A 25823-nucleotide genomic window follows, 5' to 3' on the forward strand; every position below is an offset into this window, starting at 1 on the left:
CAATGCTATCCTACATTCAAGGCCTCACCCTAGTTCAATCAGCACTGCCCTGGGCATGAACCACGTAGCAAAGAAGCCTTTGGCTGCCTGTCAGTCAAGAAAAATTCAAAATTCAACTAAAAAATAATGGAAATCAAACACAAAGCTGGCTTTAAGCAGACACAAAGGAGGGCCAGAGTGATAGTGCAACAGGTAGGGAGTTGCCTTGCATGTGGCCAATCCCCAGCACCCTAGATGGTCCCCCAAGCACCACCAGGAGTGATCACTGAGCCCTGAGCACCGCCAGTGTGACCCAAACAAAAACATACACACAGGATTACTCAGCTCTAAGCGAAAATAAAAATCGTACAGTTTGCTACAACTTGAATAGAATTGGAGACCATGTTAAGCCCCAGATGAGTCAGTGAGAGAACAAATTCAGACTTATGATTGCAGGGGCTGGAGCAATAGCACAGCGGGTAGGGCGTTTGCCTTGCACGCAGCCTACCTGGGTTTGATTCCCGGCATACCATATGGTGCCCTGAGCACCACCAGATGTAATTCCTGAGTGCAGAGTAAGGAGTAATCCCTGTGCATCACCAGGTGGGACCCCCCCACCGCAAAAAAAAAAAAAAGAAAGAAAATCAGACTTATGATTGCACTTACTAGTGAAACAGAGACAAACCAAGGAAATAGATACAATTTAATGACAAACCCTTTGTTGGACTTTGGTTGCGGAATTGAGATTACCAAGTTGTGGGAGATGAGGTGGAAGAGGACTAGAAGTGACAAAGGACAGTGGTAGAGGGCATAAGGGCATTTCCATGTGATGAAGATACAATATTGCATATCAAAACCATAAAATATACTGTAATCTTAGAATCGAAGTGACAATTTTTTTTAAGTGACTTCAGTGTTGGAGCAATAGTACAGTAGGTAAGGCATTTGCCTTGCACCTGGGTTTGATCCCTGGCACCCCATATGATTCCCCGAGCACTGCCAGGAGTAACTTCTAAGTACAGAATCTGGAAAAATAATTAAATATGTTTCCTGAATGGAGAATGCAGAGAGCTATGCTGCATGTGGGCACTCCTCATGGGCACGAAATGACTGCAGCTGCTCCGCCCATCACTCATCTGGCTCATCACTACCAAAGACAGATGACAAAAAAATGGCAGCCCCTCTGTATGTAAATGGTACTAGTGCCAGGGATTAAGCTGGACCCAGGACCTCATACATAGATACCACTGAGCCACACGCCGCTTTACCTGAGTTCCTTCATCAAGAGATTCCCCAGAGGCCTCCAGGCACTTTCCCCTTGCATCCCCTTGGCCCAAGACTGTCCCTTGAGCAATCACTGACAAAAGGAAACTGAGAAGGAGAAGATGTGGCAAGGGTCAGCTGTTGCCCCAACAAACCAGAATGCTGAGCCCTGACCACAGGACGGGCCCCCTACGAGCCCCACAGTCCCACAGGGTCAGAAAAAAAAAGCTGCACCTGTTGGTCTGACACCAGATAACCAGATAAGGTGCTTTCCTGCTGCGGACCCCAGTTCAGCCCCTGGCACCGGCTCTGGAGAACCCTGGGTGAGGCTCCTGGCACAGCAGGCCTGAGCAGCACCGCCTCCTACTGGCACTGAAGTACAAGCCGGGGTCAGAGACCAACAGGGCCAAGTCTTACACTTGCTCTTCACCCCTCAGGGACTCCGCCAGGGCCCTCTCTGTTGCTCCAGCTGTGTGGGCTGGAAAACTCTGGACAGGTAAAGCTGAGGATGACCACTGACCCCTTGGGGGCCTTCCCTGGAGGGTTACAGGACAGGGAGATCAGCCAGAGTGAGGACCAGGGCAGGGCTCCGGGGGCTTCCGTGGATTTGGGGGACAGAAGTGAGGTTCAGTGACTGACGGAAGGTAGGTGTCCCCTAGGCAGGGAAGGGGGGAGATGTCTGGGGGTGCCAGGAGAAGCTACGCTCAGCACGTGAGTGGCGAGGATATCGCCAGAATATCCAGGATAAACCAGGACGCTGGGGGCTGGCTCTGCTGGTTTGGGAAAAGAAATAGGCCAAGGATGGTGATGCCTGGGCGTCCCGAGGGGTGCCCCTGAGATGGCAGCGAATGTCTTGTTCTTTGGCATTTTATTTCAAAACCGCAGCAAGAAGAGAGAAAAAAAAAAATCTATCAATGGCACTGCTGGCAGATCCAGCCTGGAAACGGAGGTGGAGTTCGGGGTCAAAGTGCATTCTTGACCCCCCAAACGGAGCTTCGGGGATCCAGATCCCCAGGCCTGAGAGATGGGGCTTGGGGCCAAGACGCCTGGGTCTGGCCCTTATGGCTTTGGGAGTATAAGTGACCCCGTGGGGCCCAGAGACCCGGGCGCCCCGGCCCCAGGCCTTCAGTCTTATTGCACTTGGGGTGAGTCCTTGGTATGAAGACGAGGGTCCAGCAGGGACTAGGGCTACGGGCTGATGGGTCCGACGGCTGGTCGGGGCACAGACTGCAGCATCACACTTGCAACATCCACTCTTGTGCTTTGGTTCCGTTCTGGGGACGAGAGGCAGAGGCTGAGCGGGAATCTAGACTGCAACTCCCAGCAAGCCCCGCGGTGCCCCCAGATGAGTGCTTTAGGCATCGTGCCTCAAGCTCCTATGGGAAATGTAGTCCTCTTCCCGGAAGCCTGTGCACGACCATGGGGTGCGGGAGAAGAGTGGCCTGGATGAGACTGGCAGAATTTCTCAGACCTGAGAGATGCGGCCCGGACTCCAGCAGATCCATGGGGCGTCTTACTATGGCCAGAGGGGTTCTTAAAAGTCCTCAGGAGAAGGGGACTCCTCAAGCCAAGCAATCAGCGCAGAGAACAGGCGCTTAGATTTGTGTAGGGGGCTGAGCGGACCTGGGGCCTCACAAAAACACAAGTTCTTCACTGAGTTTCCCCAGGAAGGAGACGCACGAGGGGCAGAGATTCAAGGAGGGTTCGCTGGGCCCGGGGCGGAGTCTAAGGGCGGGGCCTACGGGAATGGGTGGGACCTACGAGTGGGAGGAGCCTATGGAATAGTGCAGTCTATGATTGGGAGGAAAAGGCGGAAGGGGCGGTGCCGTGAATGGGAGGAGCCACAGGGCTGAGTCTTAGGGATCTCACCACTAGCCCCCTCACTAGAGTGAACGCCCCTCAGCCCCGTGCCCCGGCCAGGACGCCCACCTGGATGGCCTTCAGCTCCTTCAGGAAGCGGTGGATGAGCTCGGGGCCGTTTTCCATGGTGGGAATGTGCAGGTTCTGAGGAAGAAGGCGCGCCATGAGGGCCGCCCCCTCCCTGCTCCCCATCTCCCTCCGCGCCGCCTCCTCACCTGGCCTTGGTACAGGATTTGGTGCACCGGGCAGACCTGGCAGGCGGTGCCTGAACCGAAGACTTCCCGCACCCGACCCTCTTTCAGCGCCCGCGTCAGCTCCTTCATGGTGATCTTCCGCTCGGCCACCCGGAAATCTCCCTGCAGCCCGGGGGATTTCAGGCACCCGTGAGGGGGGGTCCCCCGCTGCGACGCCCCGAGGGAAGGGCTGTGCACGGGGACAGGGGCCTCACCCAGGACTGCGCCAGGTCCAGCAGACTCTGCCTGACGACTCCGGGAAGTATGACGCCGTCCAGCGGGGGCGTCACCAATTCCAGAACTAGAGGGATAGGGGATAGTGGTTACCTCCCGTCCTCTTATGCTTCCCACCCCCTGCGCCAGGCTGGGCTGGGGGGCTTACCCCCATCCTCGTAGGTCCAGTAGACAAAGATGTTCATGGTGCCCACCTCGGTGAGCTCGTGGTCAGGCCCAAACAGCCACAGGACCTGCTCGCAGCCCTTCCTCTTGGCTTCATGCTGCACGAATACCGTGGGCCCGTAGTTCCTGAGGGACAGCGGCCACCTGGTCACCGGGCCAGTCCCTCCTCTGGCTCCCACCTGTGCGCCCCCCCACCCCCAGCAAATCCCTAGCTAGAAGCTGGGCCTTTCTCGGGTGGGCCATGGGCCCTTCCCAACCTCTCCCCAGGTCAGAAGGGCACCCCTTTCCTCACCCAGCACCCCTGACCACACCCCCACAGTTGAGGTCACCTTTGCAGGAACCCTTTCCCCTCTCAGCCTGGGTTCCAGCCATCCCCACCGGAAGTGGAATGCCTCCCTGATTTCTGGATGCCCCCAACCCTTTTTTTTTTTCTTTCTGCTTTTTGGGTCACACGTGGCGATGCGCAGGGGTTACTCCTGGCTCTACACTCAGAATTACTCCTGGCAGTGCTCGGGGGACCATGTGGGATGCTGGGGATCGAACCCGGGTCAGCTGCGTGCAAGGCAAACGCCCTACCCACTGTGCTATTGCTCCAGCCCCCAACCCTGTTCTTTTTGTTGTTGTTGGTTTCTGGGAACCACCCTGCAGTGCTCGGGGCTTATTTCTGGCTCTGTGCTCAGGCATCAATCCTGGTGGGGCTTGGGGGGGACCATGTGGGGTGCTGGGGACTGTGGGGACTGGACCTGGTCAGCCATATGCAAGGTAAGAGCCCCACCTAGTCACTCCAGTCCCCAACACTTTCCCACCCAGAGCTGATTTCGTCCCCCCACTCAAGGGCACTCCAGCCTTCCAGCACCCCCTCACCCTCAGGCTGGGATCAGACTGGCCTGTGACTTGTGAACCCCGACAAATGTCCTTCTATGAAAAATCCCCGACTCTGCCCCCCTCCCAGCCCCCCGACAAGATAAGAAATAACTCATGTGTGAGGTTCCACCACCCTCAAATAAATGTTTTTGTTTCTGGGCCACATGCAGGGATGCTTGCTCTGCACTTGGGGATCACTCCTGCTAGACTCAGGACCATATGGGATGCTAGGGGTTGAACTCGGGTTGGCTGTGTGCAGGACAAACACTATCACTATGGCCCCTAAATGTATATATTTCTGAGGCTGAGAAATCTTACACCGGGAAATGTCTTCTTCCCTACAGACTCAGACAGGGTGTGACCCACTCCCATAAACAGTCTGTTTGCATTCGTTAATGACCACCCTGGGGGCTGGAGCGATAGCACAGCGCGTAGGGCGTTTGCCTTGCACGCGGCCGACCCTGGTTCAAATCCCAGCATCCCATATGGTCCCCTGAGCACCACCAGGGGTAATTCCTGAGTGAAGAGCCAGGAGTAACCCCTGTGCATTGCCGGGTGTGACCCAAAAACCAAAAAAAAAAAAAAAAAAAAAGAGCACCCTGATGTTGGGACTCCCATGGTTCAGGACCCCTGGGGTACAAGGCCCAAACCCCCTGCTCTGTGTCCCTACCTTTACTGAGAAGGGTCTTGTCTTCCAGACTTTACTGTGTGCACTCAAACGATGGGAGTGAAGCCCCAGAAGGCCCATACAGCCCCCCTATTCCCAGTCAGTACCAGCCCCTGCCCTCTTGCTGTGCTCATGCCCCTAGTGTCATATTTCCTGGCCAGGGACTATGGCAGACATGGGTGGGGGGCGGGGAGCACCAGCCCAGCTTGGGCTTCGGGAAGCTTCTAGGATGAGGCAAGTGCAAAAGAGCCCAGTGGAAGCTTCATTTCTGGGGGTTCCCGTGTGCCCACCTGCTTTTCCACTGACCTCCACCCTCCCTGAACTGTCTCTGGCAGCACACTGTCCCCCAACATGTGAAATGACTGGGATGGGCAGCTGGCATGCAGACACGTGCTCAAGCCCATGGGCGGGGCCACTTACCCCCCCAGTTTGCAGTCGCCGACCCCACCCACCCAGGCCCGGATGAAGGTGGGGTCCGCCAAGAGCGACACGGGAGTCAAGGCGTCTCCGGGGAAGTAGGCGCCCACCGGGCAGAGAATGACGTACAGGAGGGCTCTGGAGGCGTGGCTCACACCGAGCGAAGGCTGCCGAGGGCACAGGGGGTGTCAGAGACTGGGAATCAGGGTCCACTCCCCCTTGTAGGGGTCCCATCGCATCCCCTAGCCCACCTCGTTGCCGATCAGGACAGGGCGCACGTAGAGGCTGGTGCCCGCGCTGTCTGGCACCCAGTCCTTGTCCACCTCCACCAGTCTCCGGATGCACTCCAACAGCTGGGCCTTGTCGAAGCTCTGCAAGGTCGCCCGGAGTCAGGGGATCCCAGGGTCCAGAGGCCCCGCCCCACCCCCACGGCCCTCACTCCCTCACCCCTCACCGGCAGGCACAGGCGCAGGGCGGAGCGCAGCATCCGGTCCATGTTGAGCCAGGGGCGGAAGAGGCGCACCTTCCCGTCTGGGCCCTTGTAGGCCTTCATGCCCTCGAAGAGCTGCCGGGATAGAGACCACCTGAGCCCCCGCACAGACAGCGGGGAGTGGGGGGGCCAGGGAGGGTGAGACGGGTGCACAGAAGCGGGGTTGTGGGAACAGGTGGAGAGGCTGGGGAGGCGCCCAGCTGGGCTTTTCCAGGCTACTAGATCTGCAACCCAGGAACAGGCTGGAGTGTGGGGGTGAAAGCTTTATTTTGGTTTTTCGCTCTTTTGGGCGTCATAGGGCACACCTAGCGGGGCTCCCAGTGGTGCTCGGGGGACAGTGCAAGGTCTGGGATCAAAACTGGCCTCACACCTGCAGAGCGCTGGGCAGGGAACCACCCCAGTACTATCAGGTGTGGCCCCTAGCAAATGAACAAAAAGCTAAAAGTGTTTTTGTAAAACGCTGAAAACAGCTTGAAATGATATAGCTACAAAGGCCAGAGAAATGGAACAGGGCCTAACCTCTCAGTGCCGCTGAAGTTGAACCCCAGCAACCCATATATATGGTCCCCTGAGCATCACTAGGAGTGACCCCTGAGCACCAAGCCAAGAGTATGCCCTGGGCACCAACGGGTGTGGTTCAAGCCAGAGAGATTGGACAGCGGGTGAGTGAGAGAGAGAGAGAGAGAGAGAGAGAGAGAGAGAGAGAGAGAGAGAGAGAGAGAGAGAGAGAGATATTGGACAGAGAAAGAGATTGGACAGATTGGACAGGGGCGGGAGGGAGGGGGAAGGGGGAGACAGACAGACCGACCGACTCAGCCTCTGACCCACTGAGCTCTCAGCTGTGCTCAGGGCGTGCACCTGCACAGCCTCGGGCAGCCAGTGACCCCTGGAGCGGGACACTTAGGCTGCTCCCAGCTGGGCTGCCACACCCCGGTGTGAGTGCCAGCCTCCTAACACATGCCCCCTCCGGGCCAGGAGTCTCCTACACCGGTTCTGCAACAGCTAGGTCAGAGAGCCGAGTGCCTATCGCCATGCGTCAAGGTGGCGTCAGTGGTGGAGAGTGCGTAGGCGAGTGGGCCCCACCCAAGGAGCAGCCCAGGGGGTAGGGGCAGACCCCCCCCACGCGGGTGTGATGGTGCAGTGTGGGCGCAGGGATGCCATCATCCGGTGTCGGGGATTGCCACAGCGTCCCTGCGCAGGCTCGGTCAGTCTGCTCATGGGTGCACCAGGCTTGATTTCTGGACTCGGCTGCCCTTGTCAAAGGTTTTTATCTGCTAGTTTTCTAAGAGGTGATTTTTTTTTGGGGGGAGGGGGGCGGCCATGCCCAGCAATACTCAGGGCTGACTCCTGGCTCTGAACTCAGGAATCCCTCCTGGCGGTGCTCAAGGAGACCATCTGGGGTGCTGGGAATCGAACCTGGGTTGGCCTGCAAGGCAGACACCCTCCCCACTGTTAATGCTCAGGACCCTGACAAGTAATTCTAGTTTGCATTGCTCAGGTTCTGAAGGAAGCGCCCGTCCCCTGATCTGCATGCGGCCAGCTGTGCTTCCTTCTCTGTGAACTGTCCCTTTGCTAGGCTGATTTCTGTTTTTGGGTCCCACACCTGGTGGTGCTGGGTGACCGTTGGCAGTGCAGAGGATCAAACTCTGGTCAGCCAGTGCAGGCAAACAACTTGACTCTTGGGTTGGAGCAACAGCACAGCGGGTAGGGAGTTTGCCTCGCACACAGCCAACTGGGTTCGATTCCCAGCATCCCATATGGTCCCCTGAGCACTGCCAGGAGTAATTCCTGAGTGCAGAACCAGGAGTACAGGAGTAACCCCTGCTCTGCATCTCCAGGTGTAACCCAAAAAGGCAAAAAAAAAAAAAAAAAACCCAAGTTGACTCTTTTTTTTTTCTTTTTGCTTTTTGGGTCACACCCAGCGATGCTCAGGGGTTACTCCTGGCTTTGCACTCAGGAATTACTCCTGGCGGTGTTTGGGGGACCATATGGGATGCCGAGGATCGAACCCGGGTCGGCCGCGTGCAAGGCAAACGCCCTACCCGCTGTGCTATTGCTCCGGCCCCACCAACTTGACTCTTATGCTACAGGTCCTGCTGGCTTGGGCTGAGCATTCGTGGAAATCAATTGTTCTAGAAAAGCCAGAGGTGACTGGGATGGAAATCCTCATCCTTGCACATTTTAGTTTCATGCTCGAAAATGATGTTGCCTTTTCTGGCACCTGTGGTTTGTCATATTTAGAATATCAGAGGCTGGAGCTCTATCACAGCAGGAAGGGCATTTGCCTTCCACACAGCTGACCTGGGTTCGATTCCCAGCATTCCATAGGGTCCCCCGAGCACCGCCAGGAGTAATTCCTTAGCGCAGAGCCAGGAGTAACCCCTGTGCATCACAGGGTGTGACCCAAAAAGCAGAAAAAAAAATATTTGTATATATATATATGGGGCTGGAGCGATAGCACAGTAGGTGGGGCATTTGCCTTGCATGCGGCTGACCCGGGTTCAATTCCCAGCATCCCATATGGTCCCCTGAGCACCTCCAGGAGTTCATTCCTGACTGCATGAACCAGGAGTAACCCCTGAGCATCACCGGGTGTGAGCCAAAAAGCAAAAAAAAAATATATATATATATATATATATACATATATATATACACACACACATACATATATATATATATATATATATATATATATATATATATATATATAATTCCCAGTTTCTCCAGAATAGTTGTCTTTTTAGTTCTGTTTTGAGGTCACAGCAGGCTGTGCTCAGGTGGCTCTGCATTCAGGGATCACTCCTGGTGAGGCTCGGGGACCATATGGGGTGCTAGGGATCGAACTGGGTCTGCCATGTGCAAGGCAAATGCCCTTCCTGCTGTACTATTGCTCTGGCCCTCACTTTTCCAGTGACTTTTGGGGGAGCAGATGGGCAGAGATCGAGCCCAGCGACCGGACATGCAGCTGTGCCCCAGCCCCATGGAGGAAGGCCTTCAAGAGAAAGGGCGTCCCCACAGGATCCGGGATACGGCACCCGCCAGAGGTTGATTGTGTAGGCTGGGGCAAGAGCAAACACAGACAGGGCAGGTGAAAGGAAGCAGGTAGGGGGCCCAGCCAGGGCCGGGGGGCAGAGGGGGCACCTGCAGGGAATAGTGGAGCGCAGAGCAGGCTGGGTGCAGTGAGAGGTTCTGGAAGGGCTGGATGCGGGGCCGGGTCCAGCCCTTCTCTGCATTCCATTCCACCATCAGCATGTGGTCGGTGAACGTCTTCCCAAAGACCAGGCCCTCGCTTGTTGTCGGCTTCTGCTGGGGGGTCTTGGTCAGTTCCAGCTGCAGGTCCGCAGCCTGGGAAACACAAGGGATGCTGGTGTCTCGGGATCAGGCCAGGAGCTCCCGAGGGGAAAACTACAACTCCCGGGAACCCCGGCGCCGAGAGCCATCTCTTTCCATGGCCTCCCGCCCCCTACCAGGCCACCTACTTTCACCTCCCCTCCCAGACGGAGTCCCAGGCCCAGAGGCCTCCTCCCTCAGACCCTCCCTGCTCTGGAACCCTCTGACCTCCCTTCACCTTGAAGTTGGAGGAGGCATATCTTCTGGGGCTGCGCAGAAGCCAAGGGACCGGGAGAAGTTTCTGGGCCCAAATCTGAAGGTAGGGACAGAGGCGAGAAAAGCAGTGAGGAGGGGAGAACCCGGCCCCCACCCTCTGGCCTCGCTCCCTAGGGATGGGGGTGGGGGTGGGCACCAGCCAGTCAGGAGCAGAAGCAGAGGCCTTGGGGAGGGAGGTGGAGTAGCTCCCGCCCCTCCTCCCGGCAGGCACCGGCAGATGCAGGCGCCCGCCCCCAGGGAACTTTGGTCTCCACGCCTGAGCTCAGAAAGCAGAGGACGGTGTGGACGGTGCAGTGGTGCAGGTAGGTAAGGGGAGGCCCGCGACCCAGATCCCAACAAGAGGAAAGACCTGCTTCCCCCTCCTCCCTCAGACTTGGGGTCTAGGCCCCCTGTCCCTCCTTCAGACCCCGGGGGTTCCAGGCCCCAGCCCCTCCTCCCTCAGACCCAGGATCCAGACCCCCAGCCCCTCCTCCCTCAGACCCAGGAAATCAAGTTCGAGTTCTTTCAGCCCCACTCGGGCAGCAGAAATTACAGTTCCCTTCACTTCCCAGGGGCAACTTCACGGCCCAGGCTCCCCACTGCTGAACCCGCAGCAGCTGGCCGGGTTCTCGGCGCCGAGGGTGGCGGCCCCAGGCATCCAGGGCCCCCTGTGTGCTGCTATCAGCCTCGAGAGTGCAGAAGGCCTCCCGCACGGCTTAGAAGGTGAGTCACTGGTGGAGGGGGCCGCAGGGGACAGAGTCTGGGCTGGCTCTGGGTGGCGCAGATCCACGGTGTGATTCTAGGACATGGCCTCTAGGTGGCGGTGTGTGACCAGCATGCGCCCGCCGCCACCCTCTGGCCAGGAGGGTAGTATGGGACAGCCACAGTGGGGTAGAACACAGGACGCCGACAGTCAGCAGCTGGCAGGAGAAGGCCCCGAGAGGAAGCCAGAATGAAAAAACAATGAGTAACACAAGAATGGGCAAGAATGAGATACTTCACTGGGGAGACTGCCGAAGGGCTGAGCGCAAGCTTCAATGCCCAGCACCTTTGTTTTTTTTGGGGGGTAACCTGGCCATGCTCAGGGCTTACTCTTGGGAGACGGACAGGCAGTACAGCCGGGAGGGCGTTTGCCTTGCACACAGCAAACCCAGGATGGATCCCCGGCATCCCATATGGTCCACCAGGAGTAATTCCAGAGTGCTGGGCTGGTGGGACCCAAAAATGGGGTGGGGGAGGGGAGGCTCGCTCTTGTTCTAAGTTCTGGGATCACCCCTGGCAGGGCGCCGGGAATCAAACCTGGGTTGGCCACATGCGAGGCAAGCGCCTTACTGGACTATCTGTACCATCTCACCCTCACAGTCCCTTGAGTTCTACCAGAAACACCAAGTGGGGAGTCCCCCCTGACACAGCCAGGTGTGACCCTCAAATAAAACCAAAAGTAAAACTAGGGCCCAGGGAAAGAGTTCAAAGTGCTGCTGTGAGTACTTGGCTGTGGAAGCCCTGGCCCCCAGCACTACAGCTATCAGCACTGGGTAGGGAGAAGCACCCCCAGAAGTACCCCACCCCGGCACTACCAGGCATGGCCCCAAAAACAAACTAAAGAACAAAGACTTGGAAACAGAAGTGAAGTCAAGGCCAAAATAGATAAAGATCTATTTAAAAGGAAAAATGGGAGGGGGGGCGGGAGACCAACTTAGTCAAAGTGAAACCTGGAAAAACCCCAGAGAGAGATGAGACCAGAACAACAGGACAGCGGGCCAGGTGCTTGCCTTGCCTGCAGCTGACCCAAGTTCGATCCCCAGCATCCCAGAGGGTCTCCCAAGTCCCACCAGGAATGATCCCCGAGCATTGCCAGGTGTGGCCCCAAAACAAACACAGAGAGGAAAAAACAAGATAGAGAGGAGGCCAAGTGTGAGGAGAGAGGGGACGGGCGGGCGGGGGGGGGGGAAGGAAGCAGACGGGCTGAGAGGGAGTCGCAGTGGCACTCGAGAGGCTGAGCCATGGGGCACTGCCAGCTCGCACCTAGAGGAAACGTCTCCAGGACGCAGGGGGACACCCGCCAGGGCTCAGGGAAGGCAGAAGACCACGCCCCCCTGGCAGAGAAAGTGTTGGGCAGCAGATGTGGGCAACCCAGTCTGCCCTCTAGGGAAAATGCCCTCGGCCAAGTCTCCCCTCCACCCCACCCCATGCCCAGACTCCCACCTGCCAAAGGGAACTTCCTACAATGTGACCGGTTGAGCTGGGGTGGGGAGGTGTGGGGGTGCGTAGAGGGGGGTACGGCACAAAGAGGTGGGATGCAGCAGTTAGGAAGACTATGCATTGGAGGGAGGTCATCAGGGCAGGGCTGCGCCCCCATCCCGTGAGGCTGTGTCCCCTGGGGCTCATCCTAGCCCAGGACTGTCCCCACCGCCTTCCAGACCTGCCTTCCCACACGGCCTGTGGCTGCCAACTGTCCAAAGCCAGCAGAGTTTCTGTCCCAGTCGAGTACTGTCCTTCCTATCAGAAACAAACCCACACGGCCTGGCTCAGAAAATCCCCAGGGAGAGAAATGCCGCCCAGGCTCAGCCCCCCAAACCCAGCTCTGAGGGCTCAGGGCTCATCCCATCCCATAAGTGCCAAGATTTTCCAACCCAGAAAAGGACTGCCCTGGCAGTGCCCAAGGCCTTCCCCACCAGAATCCCAGGCTGTCCCCTCATGGCCTGAGTGTCACCACCAGGCCCAGATTGCCTGGGGCAGGGGCCAGCAGTTCCTGAGACCCCAAAAGCATCAAACTCTGACTTTCCAACCCCCTCCATTGGGGGGAGGGGCGGCTGCAGCCGCGATGGGTGGCATGAAGCCCCCGGGGAGCTGGACCCCTGAAAAACCCTCTTCTATAGGAACTCGGCTTCCACACGGCACCAGGAAGAGGTTCTCGGCCGAGCATCTAGCCTGGTGCCGGTGAGCACCCGGCACGGGGTGGGAGGGCTCACAGCCTCCGAGCAGGGGCTCTGGGGAGACACGTTTCACATCCACTTAACCTTGAGCGCCCAAAACACAGGACCAGTGGCCCCAGATATGAACTCTATACCTTCATCTCCAACGGTTCCGGATGCCCCGTCCCCGCCCCCTCCGTCCCGGGGAATCCCCCACAAAGCTGCCTGTGCCCCCCCTTTATCCTCCACGCCTCACCCCGGGCTGCGCCCATCCCCGTCTCCTCCGCCAACCAGTTTCCCGGCACATCTCCCGACCGATCCTCTCTCCATACGTTATTCTCTTCTCCCTGGCAGTTAAACCTCCGGTTCGGTTCCGAGGAGGGACTCCCCCCTCCCCACCAACACACACGGGCGCGCAGGCCCCCCACCTCAGTCCTGCTGGTGGGGCCCCGCCGCAGGCCCCCGCAGCAGCGGCGCCCCGAGGGGGTGGCCTTCCCGGAAATGCTCCTCCCCTGGGCACTCCCGAGCCGGCGGCCCCGAGCGGCGAACCCACCTGGCCCCGAGCAGCTGCAGCCATGACCGGTGCGGCGGGGAAGTGGCGCCTCCCGCCCGCTGCCAGAGAAAGACGTTCCGGCCCCGCCCGCTCACGCCCCCTCCCGCGGGAGCCCAGCCCCCCCTCCGCTACCGGGCGCGCGCCGCGCATGCGCGCCCCCGCGGGGGTGCCCCCCCCAGCCCCCATCCCGGGCCTCCCCGACACCCTCTGCCGGGGCGCGCAAGGCGGCGCTATTCAAAAAGGCGCTTTGGAGGCTTCAGAGATAGCACCACGGCGAGGGCACTTGCCTGGCACGCAGCCGAGGCAGATTCGATCTCCAGCACCCCATAGAGTCCCCCGAGCCCCGCCAGGAGTGATCCCGGAGCACAGAGCCAGGAGTTAAGCCCTGAGCACCGCGCCGGGTGTGGCCCCCAAACCCACAGAATGCGCTTTAGGGCTGGGAAGGGCTCGTACCGTGCGAGGGCTTGCAGCCTGCCCCGGGCATTTTATTTCTGCATTTTTTATTTTCCTAGGGACGGTGGTCACCGAGCCTCGGGAGGAGACGCAGCCCAGGGAAGAGAGGGCAAAGCTGGATGCTCAGTGAGAAGCGTTGAGGGAGCATCGTCATGGACGGGAACCTGAGTGAGGAAGGATCCAGGCGGCCAGGGGATGCGGGGCTTCCCTCCAAACCCGCTGGAATGCTGTTCTTCCCAGCCAGTGTGAGGAGATGCTTTAGAGCTCCGCTTACCTCCTCAGATTTCATCTGTGGGCAACCAACCCCTAGAATAGGGTTTTCTGATTACATCCCTCCCTGAACCAACCTTAGGACCCCACTCCGCTCATCACAGCCTCCGGGGACCGCTCTAATCCCGAGCAGTTCGGGCCTGGCTCAGAGCCCGCGTCGTGGCCCTGGGCCCCCGCGCCCTTCCATCCTCGGACACATCCTGGGTCCGGGAACTCATCCCAGGTCCTGGCCGCGTCCTGCGGTCCCCTGGGCCTTCCGGATTCCACCCAGGGTCACTTCGCCCCCACATTCTGTCCCTCAACCCTGAGCGTCACGGGCCCGGCTTCCAAATTCCTCCCACACGCGGAGGGCGTCGCCCCGTTTGGTTTGGGTGTTTTTCCCTCCTTCCCCGCCCTGCCCCTTCCCCCGCCCAGCCCCGGCTTGGGGTGCGGCGCCCACAGACCCGCCCCCGCGTCGGCCTATCGGCGGCCGCCGCACACCCCCCGGCCCGACCAATCCGCGGTGGCTGCGGGCTCCACCTCCCTCACCTGGGGCTCGGCCCCGACTGGACCCCAGCCCCACCCGGGAGCCCCTGGGATCGGCCTCGCCCCGTGGCCTTTCCCGCCCCACCAGATCCCTAGAAGTCCGGCCTGCGTCTCCCCCATCCACGACCCAGGAGGCTCGACCCGGGCTTCCCTCCTCCCGCGGGACTCTGGGTGGCTGCCACCCCCCCTCCCCGAGCCTCGGGGACCCGGAACACTCTGCCTCTCCCCTAGGGCCGGGAAGGGACTGGAGGCCAGACTGCTCCTCGCGCTCCATTATTTCCTAATTAGCGATTAATTTACTCCCTGCGGGCCTTTCCTTTGGCGCGGGCTAGACCCACCATGCGGGCCCGGGCCCCGCCGCCCCCAGGCGACAGGCCAGGGAATCGCAGGCGCCGCCGCAAGGCCTTCGGGGAGCTGTAGTCCCGCGGGGCTAGCGGGGCTCCAAAAAGACCGGAGGAGGGCCTGGGCGCCGGCCTTCCGCTGGCACACTGCATGTATCCACACCGCACCGCTCTTTGGGGCCCACCCGACAGGTGCAGGTAGAAACCAGGGGGAGACCCCAGTACAAAAGTAAGAAATCAGTTGGGGCTGGAGCGATAGCACAGCGGGTAGGGTATTTGCCTTGCACGAGGCCGACCGGGGTTCCATTCCCAGCATCCCATAGGATCCCCCGAGCACCGCCAGGAGTAATTCCTGAGTGCAGAGCCAGGAGTAACCCCTGTGCATCGCCGGGTGTGGGCCCCCCAAAAAAAAAGAGAAATCAGGAAGCGCTGGGTAGAGGGGCGGGGCTGCCCTGGCTCTGCAGCCCTGGCACAAAGATCTCAGTTCCGTGCACAAGTTGGCATCAGTGGCCAGTAATACAGCAGTGGCCCCCACGTGGGCAGGCTGGCCCATGCCACCTAGAGGCTAGAGACACAGATGCCAGGTTAAGGGGTACCCATGCGTGACCACCGCCCCCCAGAGCAAGCAACCCCGTTACCACCGGGCTAGGGTACCTTACGAGACTGTGACCCTGGGGTTGTGGGATCCAGTGACCAGCCCTTCTGACAGGGGCGTCTGGATGTTTCCTGGAGAGATTGGGGGGAGGGCGGCTTAGAGAAGGGGGGGAGGAGAAGGGGGGATGGAAAAAGTCAAGGAAGGCCATGCTCCTTTCTTCCTGCCCCTCCACCCATTCTGACCTTCTTGGGGAGCTCACCAGTTCACCCAGATGCCATACTGACTCTCATCCAAGGCCAAGGCTTCAGTCATGACGGTTACCGTGCCCTGCGGCAGAGGCCTGCTTCCCACTATGGTCTTGGCTGGTTGTGGGGTAAGGGACTGAGGATGCTTTACCTTGGTGGCCACATAGGGGACGGGTTAACTGGCCGATGGCCCCCCACCAGGCTGGGGATATTGAGATATTGCCCCGGCTCCTGCACAGGTGGGGGCGAGCAAGCTAGGACCCCAGGACCATTGACAGTGTCTTGCTCTTCTGCTTTCCCTACCCCTCCCTTACTCATCTATCTCTCTCAAGATAAGGCAGTGCATGGCCTGGAGCGATAGCACAGCGGGTAGGGCGTTTGCCTTGCACACGGCTGACCGAGTTTGATTCCCAGCATCCCATATGGTCCCCTGAGCACTGCCAGGGGTAATTCCTGAGTGCAGAGCCAGGAGTAACCCCTGAGCATCGCCGGGTGTGACCCAAAAAGCAAAAAAATAAGGCAGTGCAGGAGGGCTGGGGCCATAGTACAGTGGGTAGGGCACTTGCCCCTCACCCTACCCTTATTTTTTGTTTGTTTGTTTTTGCATTTTGGGTCACACCCTGTAATGCACAGGAGTTAACTCCTGGCTCTGCACTCAGGAATTACTCCTGGTGGTGCTGGGGGACCGTGTGGGATGCTGGGAATCGAACCCGGGTCAGCCGCATGAAGGCAAATGCCCTACCCACTGTGCTATCGCTCCAGCTCCAGCCCCCCTACTCCTTTGGTCCCCCAAGCCCTGTCGGCCTATAATCCCTAAGCAGAGAAGCCAGGAATAAGCCCCCAAACAAAACCAAACCTAGAAAAAAGAAAAAGACAAGGCATGAACTCAAGACAACTGTGTGGGGGGCTGAGGGCTGGACCCCACCCTGCGGTGCTCAGGAGTTAAACTAGGTTCTGTGCTCACGAGTGACCCTGATGGTACAGGGGGACCCCTGCAGGAGCCACCAGGCATTTAAGCCAGGCCTGTGGGGCTATAGGTCAAGTGCCTTAACTCAAAGATGGCTGCAGGTTTCGCCTAGAAGGAGAGACAGCCCTTTATGCACGGAGGGGAGGAGGCCCGGAGGAGAGCTGAGGTCGGGCTGTGGTGAAAAAGGCCCATGGGAAATGCACCCCGAGTCTGCTCTCCATGCGTCTACCTGACTCACCTTCCCCCCAGTTCCCTCTCCCCTTCCTCACTCCTTCTTCCGGGTCTCTCTGTTCTTTTGCTTCACATGACCTTGAGTAAACTCAAATTCTCTCCTCTCCGTGCTGGCCTTGGGCCGCTGAGCTGCCCAAGCAAAGCCTGTTCCCAACTTGAAGATTAATGAGCAGTAACCCGCTCCCCACAGGGCCCGAGCTCCGCACCCATCCCCACCCTGCTCTTTCTGCTTCCTCAAAATGGGCAAACAGGAGGCTGGAGCAATAGCACAGCGGGCAGGGCGTTTGCCTTGCATGCGGCCGACCCGGGTTCAAATCCCAGCATCCCATATGGTCCCTTGAGCACCACCAAGAGTAATTTCTGAGTGCAGAGCCAGGAGTAACCCCTGTGCATCCCAAAAAGAAAAAAAAAAGGCAAACACTGCCCATGACCAATGTCCCAACCCCAGGGGCCTGGCATTAAGATGTCCCAGCTTCTAAATCACTTTGGGTACCAGGGCCCCAAGCGATAGAACAGCGGTGAGGGCACTTGCCTTGCATGTGGCTGACTCAGGCTCAATCTCCAGCATCCCATATGGTCCCCTGAGTCCTGCCAGGAGTGATCCGCGAGCCCAGAGCCAGGGTAAGCCCTGAGCACTGCCTCATAGGGTGAAAGAGAGAAATCAATTCCCAAGGATTGGTTGGGAATCCTCCGACTCTGTATCAGTGTCCAGTGACCTGACGCTGCTCAGTAAATATCTTTAGAATTAATGAATTTCCAGAGGACCCAACTGCTCCCAGCCCTGACTGGCTCCTTCCATCTTCCTGGGACCGAATGGTGGTCCTGGATGCAGCCCCATTTCACAAGTGAGGAGACTGAAGTCAGAGAGATAGTACAGAGTGTAAGGCACTTGCCTTGCATGCAGCCAGCTTGGGTTCAATCCCTAGCACCCCATATAATCCCTGGAGCACCCCAGGAGTGCCCCCCCAAAAAATACAACACCAATGTCTGTGACCAGGGAGCCTGTGATCGAATGTAAAGTGGGGGGGTCTATAGGAGCACAGTAGTCTGAGCGCAGACTGACCCCCAGTTCCTTCCCTGGCAAGATCACCAGGAGCTTCCCCCAAGCACAGAGCCAGAAGAAGTCCCTAGAGCACCTTCAGGTGTGAACCCCAAAAACCATAAGCAGGAAATATACTCAGAGAGCTCGGGGGTGTCCCAGACTCGGGGACACCACTGGGGTTCTGGTCATATCCCTGTCTCAGGCACGGGAAGAGAGAGCCAGGGAGAGCACAGCGGGAGGCTTGATCTCCAGAACCCCGTACAGTCCCCCAGCCCCACCAGGAGGGATCCCTGAGTGCGGAGTCAGGAGTGCTGAATACCACAGGATGTGGCCAAAAAACCAAAAGAAAAAGAAAGGAAAGGATGAGGGGTTCCAACCTTGCAGCTCTCCTGCTGTACCCCCTTCATGGGGAACCCCTACCCACTTTTACCTTCCCTCAGCCTGAGAAGCCCCCCCTACCCCCCCACCCCTCCGTAGCCCTGGGACTGCTTGGACCACACTTTTCCCCCTCCTTAATTCTATCACTGGGAACTGTTTTCCTTGTCCCTATCCCACTGCGGGCCACCCCCACCCCGGCCCCGGACCCTGCGTGCCAGGCCTGAAAACAGCTCACTGGCCCCCCTCAGCATGGTGGCAGCAGGCCTGTGATCAGTACTACCACCCCCTCCTGACCTCCCCCGCATTCCTTATCCCCCCTGCCCCCACAAGGTCACCCGGCACCTCCCCGAGGCAGGCTGGCCTACATCAAGGACCCGCTGGGCTCCAATTGGCTCCGGTCCCACCCCCCTGGCGGACACCTGATCCGGACTCTGGCTCTGGACATCAGCAATGGCCTGCTCTGGCCTGCCTGGCCAACCTTCCTCAAATGTTGGGGTGACCCAAGCTGCTGCCTATAGGCTGAGCTCTGCCGGGAGAGCCCCCTTTTGGAGCCCCTACCTGCCACCAGCCTGCAGTTTTAGCCCAGAACTCACCCGTTTCCCCCATAAAGCCTGCCTCCCTCTTATGGGTGGCAGGGGGTCCCCTGGCTTGCCCCCAATTCTTCATGGCTGTCACCAAGCCCTGAGCCTCCCCAGCTCCCCTTCATGGTACCCTGAAGGGCTCCTGAATCTAAAACGTGTGGAACCCAGGACCTCTCTCTCTTCTGCGACGACGCTCTGTGCACGGACCCTGAATCTACACAGTTCTCCCCACTCGTTTATTCCAGTCACAAGCAGGAACTTGGGGCCAGAGCAGTAGTACGGCGGGGAGGTCAGCATGCAGCTGACTCAGGTTCAATCTCTGGAATCCAGTATTGTTCCTTGAGCCCTGCCAGGAGTTATTCCTGAGTGCAGAGCCAGGAGTAATCTCTAAGCATCTCCAAGTGTGATCCAAAAAGAGAGAAAACAAAACCAAAAGAAACCAATGGGGCTGGAGCGTTAGCACAGCAGGTAGGGCATTTGCCTTGCATGCACCTGACCCGGGTTCAATTCCCAGCATCCCATATGGTCCCCTGAGCACCACCAGGGGTAATTCCTGAGTGCAGAGCCAGGAGTAACTCCTGTGCATCGCCGGGTGTGACCCAAAAAGCAAAAAAAAGAAAATAAAAACCAAACAAATAGAAACTTCACAGGGGCTGCTCTGAAAACCACAGGAAAAGAGTCAGAGGGCTCTGCCCCAGCTCGAGAGCCCAAATTCTCCTGGGGGGCAATGAAAAAAGGGATGCAAGCCTCAGTTTCCCCTTGCCTTATGTTAACTGTCTCCATTCCACATTTTAAACATTCCTGCCAATTTCTGGGCTATTTCCTGAGAATGAGAATTAGCAATTTCCTAAGACCATCAATTCTGCCCAGACATAAGAGATCATGGGCAACACCTAGGCAAATGGTCAGAGAGATAACCAAGAAGGCCCTGAGTGAGGCAGACCACATTATAAAGTCCCCACATTCCTTGTCACATGCTTGTCCCTGAACAAGAACATGAAGACCCAGTTTTCCTCTTAAACACACACACACATGCACACGAGAGCCTTTCTCTTAATTCTATACTGTTTCTCCCCAGCTAGGGAGTTTCTTTTTCTTCTGTTTTTTGGGGGAGGGGGCCACACAGGGGTTACTCCTGGCTCTGCACTCAGGAATTACTCCTGAGGGTGCTCAGGGGACCATATGGGATGCTGGGAATCGAACCCAGGTCGGCTGTGCGCAAGGCAAAAGCCCTACCAGCTGTGCTATTGCTCCAGCCCCTTTCTTCTATTTTCTAACTCTGAGCATGTTTATTATTTAATCATTTTCATTCTTTTTCTTTCTGGGTTGTACCCAGCGATGCTCAGGGGTTACTCCTGGCTCTGCACTCAGGAATTATTCCGGGAGGTGCTGGGGGAACCATATGGGATGCCAGGAATAGAACCGGGGTTGGCCATGTGCAAGGCGAACGCCCTACCCACTGTGCTATCGCTCCAGGCCCTCATTTTCATTCTTGAAAGTATTGAACCTGGGGACTGACAAGAGACCTGCTGTCACTGCACCGTACAGCCGGGAGGGCACTTGCCTTGTACTTGGCCAACCTGCATATGATTGCTAGCATCCTGAGTCTCACCAGGAGCAATCCCTGAGAGCAGAGCCAGGAGTCAGCCCTGAACATACCACCGGGTATGGCCCCCAGAATGAAACAAATAAACCAAAAACCCAGAAACTGAAAAGCCAAATAAAACTTTGAAACCACAGGGACAGAGATAAATTTATCAAACTGTTTCAACTGCTGGAGCTGGAACCATGCTTCTCTGGGCTGGTTTCTACCCCAGGACCTTTGCACACTTTCTTCCACATGGGGGAAGAACCCTGTGCCCTACTCTTCTCAGCCCTCAGGGCTCTACTCCAGCCTCCCTGCATTCTGGTGCCCCACGCTCCATTTACCCAATCAGAACAGGGCAAGGTTCACGAGAAGCCAGTCTGAACAGCTGGGTCTTGTCAGATCGATGGGCGTCACCTCGGTCCAGGGCCAGGCCTGTAGGCTTAAGGGCCTGGGCTCTGGCAGCTCACTGAGATGGAAAAGGGAGCCCACTTCACAGATGAAGAACTGACACCAAGAAGTGGGGTCACGGGACTGGAGCGATAGCACAATGGGTAGGGTGTTTGCTTTGCACGAGGCCAACCCGAGTTCGATTCCCAGCATCCATACGGTCCCCTGAGCACCGCCAGGAGTGATTCCTGAGTGCATGAGCCAGGAGTAAGCCCTGTGTATCACCGGGTGTTACCCAAAAAGCAAAAAAAAAAAAAAAAAAAAAACCCTGAGAATCTAACCTGCAATCCCGGACTGGAGGATGGTACAGGGATTAAGGCACTTTTAAGCTTCTGCCCTGGGCAGAAGCTTCCTCGGGGCTCACTGGAGGGGGGTCTGCAGTGGGGTGGGAGAAAGAAGGGAAACAGATGTGGGCCTGAGCAGGTAGGGCTTGCCTTGCAGGTGGCCAACCCTGACGTGTACCTGTAGGTGTTATTCCTGAGCACTGAACACCACCTGACGTGGCCCAACACAACTCCCCGTCCCTCCCCTCCTCCACACACACAAATGAATAAACAAAAAGCTGAAGGTCCTTTGACAATCTCTTGGCCTCGGGCAATTGGAATTGTGGTTTAGGAGAATTTCAGAGTTGAGCAGATGGCTTAGACCTTATTTATTTTTGGATTTAGGGGCCACTGTTGGCGATACTCAGGACTGACTCCTGCCTCTGTGTTCAGGAATTACTCCTGCTGGTGCTCAGGGCACCACATGGGATCGAACCCTGGTTGGCTGCGAGCAAGGCAAACACCCTACCCACTGTGCTATCTCTCCAGCTCCTCACTAGAGCTTTCTGAGCTCTGGTACTTTCGTATTTTCTGCTATGGAGGCGTCTGAAGGCCAGCTCACTGGGGACAGGCGCCCGGGTTGACCAGTTGGGCCCTGGATTACCCCACTCCCTGGGGACATGGCACCTGGCTCTGGGGCAGAACCTTCCAGGCTCCACTGGTGACATGATGTTCACTCCGTGTGAACTTTTTTCTGAGCTTCCCAGCGGCCAAGCGGGGAAGGCCTCGCCCGTGGCGGGAACACACAGATGCCCTCACCTGCCCCCTGGCACCAATGCCTCCCCTATCAGGTGGTGGGGAGCAGAGGGAGAAACCGATCCCAAATATTCACGCTTTTGTTTTATTTCTCCACCCCCGCCCCCCGGGCCCATGTCTTTGATTCTCCCTGCAAAATGGGCACCCGAATCAAACCTCCGCAGCGACCCTGGGGTAGCACCCCCGCCCCCGCCCCCAGGGCCCAGCTCCGCCCTCTTCCTAACTGTCTGTTCCTGCCGCCGCCGCTAGAGGGCGCCGCTCCCCAGCCGAAGGCTCGCGCCAGGCGTGGCAGCCACTCTCCCACTCAAGGTCAGACAAAGCCCTACCGTCCGCAGCCCTGGCCAGCAGGCGCCTCTGGCCTTTCCTGCCCTCCCCGCCCGCCCTCTCCACTTCACTGCACTAGCTCCTCCTTCCTCCTGGGGTGTCTCGCTGTCCCGACCTGGGCCCTGGGCATGCCTGCCCTTTGTTTGCCCTTTTGCAGACAGCTGCTGCCCACAAGAGTCCCTCTACCTCTGGTGATCACCCCCATGCATCTAAGTTTAGCCTTTGTTTTTGGATCACACCCAACTCGGGGCTTACTGCTGGCCCTGCACTCAGGAATCACTCCTGGTGGTGCTTGGGAATATATGGGATGCTCAGGATCTAACCTGGTTTTGCCACGTCCAAGGTAAACACTCTCTCCGCTGTACTATGACTCTGCCAACTCTCCTCCCCTCCCCCCCAGAATGTATCTAAAATAGTTACCATGGTGCTGGAGAGACAGAACACCTGAGAAGGTGCTGGCCTTAAATGCAGGCTGCCGGAGTTCAATCCCAGCACCCATATAATGTGCAATACCAGGAGTTTGTCCTGAGCACCACCGTGTTTTGACCCAAAAAGAAAAATAAAATAAAAGATGGAATCGGAGCAATAAAACAACTGGTAGGGCATTTGCCTTGCATGTGGCGACCTGGGTTTAATCCCAAGTCCCTCAGGGAGTGACCCCTGAACACTACCTAATGTGGCCCAAATGCCAAATAAATTAAAATCAAATCAAATAAAGGAGCACACAATCTAAAAGAGAGTTCAGAGTGGGGGTAGACATATGTCAAAGGGCAGAGTGCATGTGGGAGCCCAGGTTTGACCCCCCTGGCACCACTGGACACAGCTGGGAGTAACCCTGAACACTGCCATGTGTGGCCCCAAACCAAATAAAATAAAATAAATAAAAAATACCACAAAGGAAAGAAAAATCTGAAGAGAATTATGAGGAGATTCCAGGTACAGGGTTGCCAAGGGCCCAATCCTTTTTTTTTTTTTTCTTTTTGGGTCACACCCGGCGATGCACAGGGGTTACTCCTGGCTCTGCACTCAGGAATTACTCCTGGCGGTGCTCGGGGGACCACATGGGATGCCGGGATTCGAACCCAGATTGGCCGTGTGCAAGGCAAACGCCCTACCCGCCCCCGAAGGGCCCAATCCTGAGGAGCAGCTCCCTCTCTGGCACCCTGCCTCCAGGTCCAGAGCTGTGCCAAGGATGAGGTAAGATAGAACCTGGGGGCCCCAGTACAGTTTCCAGGGTCTCTGTCCTCAGAGGTCACTACAGGGACCCCCTTCAAGGTTCCCCCCCAATCCCAGATAAACCCCCACCCAGCTCTCAAAGGAGGTGACCAAGGGACTGAGGGAGCAATGCTGTCCCCCTTACTGACCCCTGGCTCAGTCCTTCCCCCGATTCTTGATAAACCCCACTACCTTGCCGCACTAGTTTGGAAAGTTCTGGAAGCAGGAACTGGACTGTACCAGCAGCTTCTGCTCCATGGAGAGATTTACACTGGTTTCTTTTCTACCTTTTGGAATTAGAACCCGAGTCCAGGAAACGCTCTGTGCTCAGAGGAAACAGGGTTGCTGTGGGTGGCCTCTGTGCCGAGCCTCACCTTGGTCCCCGGGAGAGTAACAAGCAGGTTCAGCTCCAGCAGCTGCCCTGGGCAGAAGCTTCCTCGGGGCTCACTGGAGGGGGGTCTGCAGTGGGGTGGGAGAAAGAAGGGAAACAGATGTGGGCCTGAGCAGGTAGGGCTTTGCCTAACATGCGACTGAGTTGGGTTCCATCCCCGGCACCCCATATGGTCCCCTGAGCACCACCGGGGTGATCCCTGAGTGCTGAGCTAGGAGGAAGCCCTGAGCATCACTGAGTATGACCCACAAATGAAATAAAAGAAAACAAAAGGAAGGAACGGAGGGAGGGAGGAAGGGAGGAAGGAAAAGAAGGAGAAAGGGAGAGAGGAAGGGAGGGAAGGAAATGAAAGAAAAGAAATGGGGAGGGAAATGGGGGAGGCCTAGGGGATGGTTAGCAGCGAACAGACTGGGGGCACAGAGCTATTAATAGCACTGTAGCACTGTCGTTCATGTTGTTCATGTTCATGTTGTTGATGTTGTTCTGTTGTTCATTGATTTGCTCGAGTGGGCACCAGTAACGTCTCCATCGTGAGATTCTTTGTTACTGTTTTTGGCACATCAAATACGCCACGGGTAGCTTGCCAGGCTCTGCCGTGCAGACGGGATACTCGGTAGCTTGCCAGGCTCTCTGAGAGGGATGGAGGAATCGAATCCAGGTCGGCCGTGTGCAAGGCAAACACCCTACCCACTGTGCTATTGCTCCAGTCCTTAATAATGATGGTAGAGCGCTTGCCTTGCATATGACTGACCTAGTGACTTGGGTTTGATTCCTGGCACCCCATACGGTCCCCCAAACTTGCCAGGAGTGATGCCTTGAGTATCCTTGAGCACTACTGGAAGAAGAAGAAGAAAGAAGGAAGAGAAGGAGAAGGAGAAGTGATTATGTCTGTTTCTTCCTTTCTTTTCTCTTTCTGTTTTTTTTTTTTTTCTCCTTTTGGGTAAGAAAACCCAGCGATGCTCAGCACAACCAGCGATGCTCAGGGGTTACTCCTGGCTCTGCACTCAGGAATCACTCCTAGCGGTGCTCGGGGGACCATATGGGATGCTGGGAATCAAACCCGGGTCAGCAGCAGCGTGCAAGGCAAACGTCCTACCCACTGTGCTATCGCTCCAGCCCCTCTCTTTCTGTTTTTGAGCCTCACCTGGTGGCACTCAGGGGCAGCGCCCAACTCTGTGTTTGGGCTGGGCCGACTCTGTCTGGCCAGCTGGACCTGGGCCTCCCCCAGCTGGCTGAGCCACGAGCCATCTCTCCAGCCCCAAGAGGAAGATTTAATAAATCTTTATTTATTATATTATGAGAAATGCAGGGGCCGGAGCGATAGCACAGCGGGTAGGGCGTTTGCCTTGCATGCGGCCGACCAGGGTTCGATCCCCGGCATCCCATATGGTCCCCTAAGCACTGCCAGGAGTAATTCCTGAGTGCAAAGCCAGGAGTAACCCCTGAGCATTGCTGGGTGTGACCCAAAAAGCAAAAAAAAAAAAAAAGAAAAAGAAATGCAGAGAAATGCAGCCCAGAGAGGGGAGCCTCTTGCCCAAAGTTTCCCAGCTGACATAGGAGGCATTTTCCTACCAAGCCTCGCTGTGTACTGTGTGACCCCAGTCCAGTCGTTTTCCCTCTCTGAGCCTTACTTTATAAAATGAGTCAGACCGTTGGCAAAACCCTTCCAAGTCACTGCACCAGATCTGACAGTTCTCACTGAGAGAATAGCTTGGGGCAAAGGGAAACCCCCGCCTGCCCCCACTCCCCCTAACTTACTGCTCCCATCAACACATCGAGACCCACAGGCAGAAGCTGATGGCTGGCCATCCCATTCTTTCGAGTCACAACCGTGCAGGTGATGGTCATCCGCAAATTAGAAATAAAGGGGTTCCAGTGGGGATCCCATGGCAGAATCTCAGCCTGAGAGAGTCCACAGGTATCCCA

General features: G+C 57.2%; 2 protein-coding genes across 3 annotated transcripts; both read right to left on the reverse strand.

Moving 5' to 3' along the window:
- Positions 1 to 668: 668 nt before the first annotated feature.
- On the reverse strand, positions 669 to 13312 carry BCAT2 (branched chain amino acid transaminase 2). Of its 2 annotated transcripts, none has more exons than XM_004619731.3 (11): positions 13226 to 13312; positions 9741 to 9815; positions 9314 to 9517; positions 6137 to 6247; positions 5934 to 6053; positions 5686 to 5849; positions 3718 to 3860; positions 3551 to 3636; positions 3318 to 3458; positions 3172 to 3246; positions 669 to 2516 (listed from the first exon to the last, which is right to left on the reverse strand). In XM_004619731.3, exons 1-11 carry the CDS (start codon positions 13247 to 13249, stop codon positions 2478 to 2480), a joined length of 1182 nt encoding a protein of 393 aa, XP_004619788.2. In that variant the 5' UTR covers positions 13250 to 13312; the 3' UTR covers positions 669 to 2477. The 2 variants fall into 2 exon arrangements, with proteins under 2 accessions (XP_004619788.2, XP_055002222.1); XM_055146247.1 differs by lacking the exon at positions 13226 to 13312 and adding an exon at positions 12929 to 12994.
- Positions 13313 to 14769: 1457 nt separating this feature from the next.
- On the reverse strand, positions 14770 to 25745 carry HSD17B14 (hydroxysteroid 17-beta dehydrogenase 14). The gene is given in 6 exon segments (XM_055146459.1): positions 14770 to 14912; positions 15307 to 15379; positions 15677 to 15736; positions 15806 to 15830; positions 15832 to 15908; positions 25656 to 25745. Coding segments are annotated over 6 exon segments (468 nt in total).
- Between the last annotated feature and the right edge of the window lie 78 nt (positions 25746 to 25823).

This window comes from Sorex araneus, chromosome 8 (assembly GCF_027595985.1).
Source record: "Sorex araneus isolate mSorAra2 chromosome 8, mSorAra2.pri, whole genome shotgun sequence".
In the NCBI taxonomy this organism is placed as follows: domain Eukaryota; kingdom Metazoa; phylum Chordata; class Mammalia; order Eulipotyphla; family Soricidae; genus Sorex; species Sorex araneus.

Coding starts and splice junctions, on each gene's coding strand:
- BCAT2 (XM_055146247.1), bottom strand. CDS start 12,979: ATGTGCCGGGAAACTGGTTGGCGGAGGAGACGGGGATGGGCGCAGCCC. Junction 6,248..9,313: donor CGCTCCACTATTCCCTGCAG/GTGCCCCCTCTG, acceptor CTATCCCGGCAG/CTCTTCGAGGGCATGAAGGC. Junction 3,637..3,717: donor CTGGACCTACGAGGATGGGG/GTAAGCCCCCCA, acceptor CTATCCCTCTAG/TTCTGGAATTGGTGACGCCC.